The following is a 4,340-nucleotide window of genomic DNA, read 5'->3' on the forward strand; positions in this document are numbered from 1 at the left end:
TTATTTTGACGTGTCAAACAGTATCGACCACAATTATGTAAGTGCTTGATCAAGCATTAAAAAGATAAGACGTACACTTATTAACACTCGTTTTGAATTTTGTCTCCTACAGGAAACTAACCATGCACATAGCTGGCTCAGTTTCTTTCTGGCGAAGAATTACGAAGGCTACGAAGGTTAGAATCTCTATTTCTTAAAGTTTATAGTGATGAATAGTGTTGCATGAATGATGATCGCGTGTCGAGTTGCACAAAATCAAGAGTCCAAACGGCGATACTGTTTTTGTGTCGCCGATGATAAAATTATCGCTGCTGTTAAACACCGGGTAAAGTGGAAAGGAAGAGTGGACATTGCGATCGCTTGAGAAAAATGTAGTAAAAAAACTCTGTGGTAAATGAGCATTTTATAAAAAAGATATTCAACTATATTTCGTAACATGTATATACATTCAGATTTACATTGTTTTAGTAAGTATATACATATCATATGCACAATTGGTTTACGTATTAAATATTACATCTAGACTAGATTTCAACTAAGTTTAATGCGAGTCCTCTGGTAGTTTTTCGTCTTTTTGCATCTCCTGCGATGTTATTAACGCAACTTTTTCAGTACCCTCAGTAGCGTTTGTCAAATTCTTATCGTCGTTTATGGAGGTAAAAGTTATGTGGTCCATCACGTTTCCTAAACGTTGTTCTTCCGTTGCATCTGTGTTCATCAAACGACCGTCTGTAAAATACTCGATTAATCGTTGCAACCAGGACAAAATCGTTAGTGAAATTACCGTGGAAGATAGAAGATACTTTGCCCTCCTCGTCGATAAAGTAAAAATGTTCCTCGTTCGCAAAAGCTTTAATACTGTTTAAAGTCTTCAAAGATACATTCATGAACCATAACCTTTTCTCTTCCGCATTCATATTCGCTGCTATCAAGTCGATCCCCTGTAGTTCAAGATCTATGAGAATCTCAAAAACTACATTTATCAAGTTTATTATACCTTCATTGCAGTGTAATCAATGTTTCGTATCCTTTCGCAGTCAACAATGAAAGGAACGTTGCTTTCATCGTTCTTACGGATTATCTTCATCAATTGATTGCAAAAGTAATTAGCAGCAGGATAAAGGAGGCTGCTATCCGGCTTCAATATTACATACTTATGTCCCAATTGTGTCTGAAATCAAATGACGTTCGCAACAAACGAGAATCGTTAAGGAGGACAGTTTTACCTTGTAATGCATCACTTCTATCTTCGGCCTAGCAGGCGGTCGAAGGAAGTAAATTAAGCTGAGTGCAGCTCCGGTTAAAAGTCCTATTTCGACGCCGAAAGTAATGCAAACGGAAAACGTAACTATCGCCGCCATAGCATCCTTTTCTATAACACAGAGTGTTATTTATATCGTCAGAGGAAGACATGTTTCGGCGTTTATCAAATATTGTCTGACACTCACTGCTTCCTTTCCAAAGAAGTCTTAAGATTTTTAAGTCAATTAGGAACACCACCGCGCTTATCAGTACCGCTGCGAGAGTCGTGCGTGGAATGTAATAAAAGTAAGGTGTCAAGAAGCTCAGTGCCAATAAAGTCATTGTCCCTGCAATTGTTAATCGATATTATTAAAGATTCTAGAATATAAAATGCTTCCTTTGAAATTCTGTATCGTTTAATTGATGTAGAGCAATAAACTCATTTCTCAGTCGATTTTAACGACGACGGAAGATAAGCGTTTGCATTTCTGACTTTTGTTCACGAGATAAGAAGTTTAATTCTTAAAATACGACGAGGCCCATTCAGTTGACACGTTCTTACTCTCTGTTTACTACGATGCAGATTACAGATAAAATGTTTGTGTATCTTGCTTTACTTTTCGATTAATTCTGAGGAAGTTTGAGAATAGTCAAAATTAAGATAAGGTCCTAAATTTATACATTTGTCTGAAATTTATATTTCAATCTGATACTTCTCATTGTCTTCTCTGACATGTCATGAATCAATCGTCGAAGCTTGAACGGTTCGATGAATGGGCATCATCCTGTTTTTTATTTAAATTATTACCGACATAAATGCCAGCCATGGGTGTTCGCACCCCACTGGCGGAAACTACAGCGCTTCTGGTGAACGCACCCGCGGTTGGCATCGAGGAAACGAAGCTTCCGAATATATTGCACAGTCCAAGCGTTAACAATTCCTGCGTCGCGTTCACGCTGCTGCCGCAAGCTAAAAGTATAGGCACAATTGTGTTCGCGTAGACGAAATTAGATGTAGGTGACATCAGGCGTAAAAGGAAAAATAAGCTGCAGACCCGCATTCGGGACACCGACCCTCTCTTCAAACTCAACATTTAGGATATTTGACAAACGAAATAGAATTTTATTTATAGATCTAAGGAGAAGATTTGAAAATTGTAATCATGCCTGGGACTTTCCGTTAATTGTAGGGATCAAATGATTAAATATGTGATGTTTTAATCTATCATAATCAATCATTTATATTTGTGATTACTTACAGGCTTCTAAATTTTTAATTACAAAAGCCTTCGCATATACACTTTCTATGAGAAGTTGAAGAAGTGTATTTGTAATGTTCCTCGAATGCAGGTCTCCCCTGTTTATATAATTTTTTACCGAACGCTTTGGCAATGGCAATGTTCGCCAGCACAGCTACGACAGGTACCACGATGATCCCGGAACTATAATGAGAGCACATATCCCAAAACGTGTAAGTCTGATTTCCCACTTGAGACGAAAACGGGGGTGGAGAAAATCGTGGAAGTCCCGACTGTACCTTTCCTTCAATTGCCAAAAGAGAGGATAATTAATACATCGTCGTAGAGAATGAATAAATTAACAGAGAGAAATGAAACCTGAAAGAATAAACGGTGAGGATCCTGCATTCTCGAGATTGTAAGATATCGTCGCGGCGATCAGAATCACCAGAGCGTTGCGACAAATTGATATGAACCAGAAGAACTTCTTTAAATACATTTTCGTTCGGGCATCGACCCTCGAATAACAACAGTCCATGTCTTTCAATTGCTGCGTTCAAACATTACATTAGACATTGAAAAGTACCCAGGATAGAATTTAAACGATCTCTTGTCTGCGTTAAGGAAACGCAAATTAAGTAGAATTTAATTAAATTCGCTGTAGTCGTTTTATACAGAAACTTACTCTGCATAGTAAAAGAAGAGCTATACTGCTAAGCCCGAGTATAAAATCTGCTGTTCGCACATTTCCAAAGTTTACACATATCTTTGTCACATTGTCAACAATATTATGTGCTTTGAACTTCAATCCCAACAATCCTTGCAACTGCGAAATGATTATGATAATCGAAGTTGCCGAAGTGAAACCTGATGTCACGGGCATCGATATAAAATCTACTAAAAAACCTATAAAACAAATGTCGAGATAATATTGGAATTCGAACTACGAGGATGAGTTATTAATACCTAAACGCAGCACACCCATTAATAATTCTACGCATCCGCCTAGGAAACAGAAGAGCACGACGAAATCCACGGGCATGTTCCTTGTGTATTCAATAGTGAGAAGCGACATTAACGAAGACGGACCGATGGATACTTCTTTAATCGTCCCAAAGATTATATAGAGGAAGTTTCCCATCAAACATGAATAGAGACCGTACTGCAAATAATTCTTTCATACTAACTGCTCGAGTGATTCAAAAGAACAACTTCGGAAAGGATGAACAAGAATCATTGGGTTGAAAAAAAAAGAAATAGAAGATGAATGCAACGTGAGGAATGGGCTCGAATACCTGAGCCGTCAAGCCTGCCAAAGCGGCGTACGCGATACTTTGAGGAATAAGCGTCAATCCCAACGAGAACCCGGCCACGAAATCCGAAATAGCGTCCATGCGTGAATAGTTTGGCAACCAATTTATAATCGTCACGTATTTAGCAACAGTAAAGAAACGACTCCGTCTGTCGTGCTTTTTCTTCCGTCCTTCCAACGGGACAGGCTCGTTCGCGGATGCAGACATTATATTCACAGCAAGATGAAAAACGGGAAACTGTATCGTGTACCAATAGAACTTGACGCGTTACAAACATAAACGCTACTGTATTCTCATATCAGCTTCGACGATTGTTATCTCCCGATCTGGCTTTTATTAAATCTGAAAGTAAATACTTGGCGCCTGAGAAGGAGAATCGAAATCACTTGATACTATGATTATTAGTCTGCTTGTTCAATTGATAAGAGAATATCAGGCAGAGACGAAATCCTACTTAAACAGCGTAGGAATTAACAAGTCCTCAGCTTAGTAGCTTTGTTATTAAAGAAATAGTAGGGCGAAGAGAAACACTTAAAATTTTCAATAA

At 38.2% G+C, this 4,340-nt stretch overlaps 1 protein-coding gene across 1 annotated transcript; it reads right to left on the reverse strand.

Moving 5' to 3' along the window:
- Positions 1 to 375: 375 nt before the first annotated feature.
- On the reverse strand, positions 376 to 4,000 carry LOC108624277 (sodium-independent sulfate anion transporter). Its single transcript, XM_018023438.2, has 11 exons — positions 3,776 to 4,000; positions 3,447 to 3,642; positions 3,166 to 3,386; positions 2,859 to 3,030; positions 2,620 to 2,784; positions 2,051 to 2,212; positions 1,449 to 1,589; positions 1,227 to 1,372; positions 998 to 1,171; positions 785 to 941; positions 376 to 729 (listed from the first exon to the last, which is right to left on the reverse strand). Exons 1-11 carry the CDS (start codon positions 3,998 to 4,000, stop codon positions 542 to 544), a joined length of 1,947 nt encoding a protein of 648 aa, XP_017878927.1. The 3' UTR covers positions 376 to 541.
- Between the last annotated feature and the right edge of the window lie 340 nt (positions 4,001 to 4,340).

This window comes from Ceratina calcarata, unplaced genomic scaffold (assembly GCF_001652005.2).
Source record: "Ceratina calcarata isolate Rehan_Ccalc_2016 unplaced genomic scaffold, ASM165200v1 scaffold305.2, whole genome shotgun sequence".
Lineage (NCBI taxonomy): Eukaryota > Metazoa > Arthropoda > Insecta > Hymenoptera > Apidae > Ceratina > Ceratina calcarata.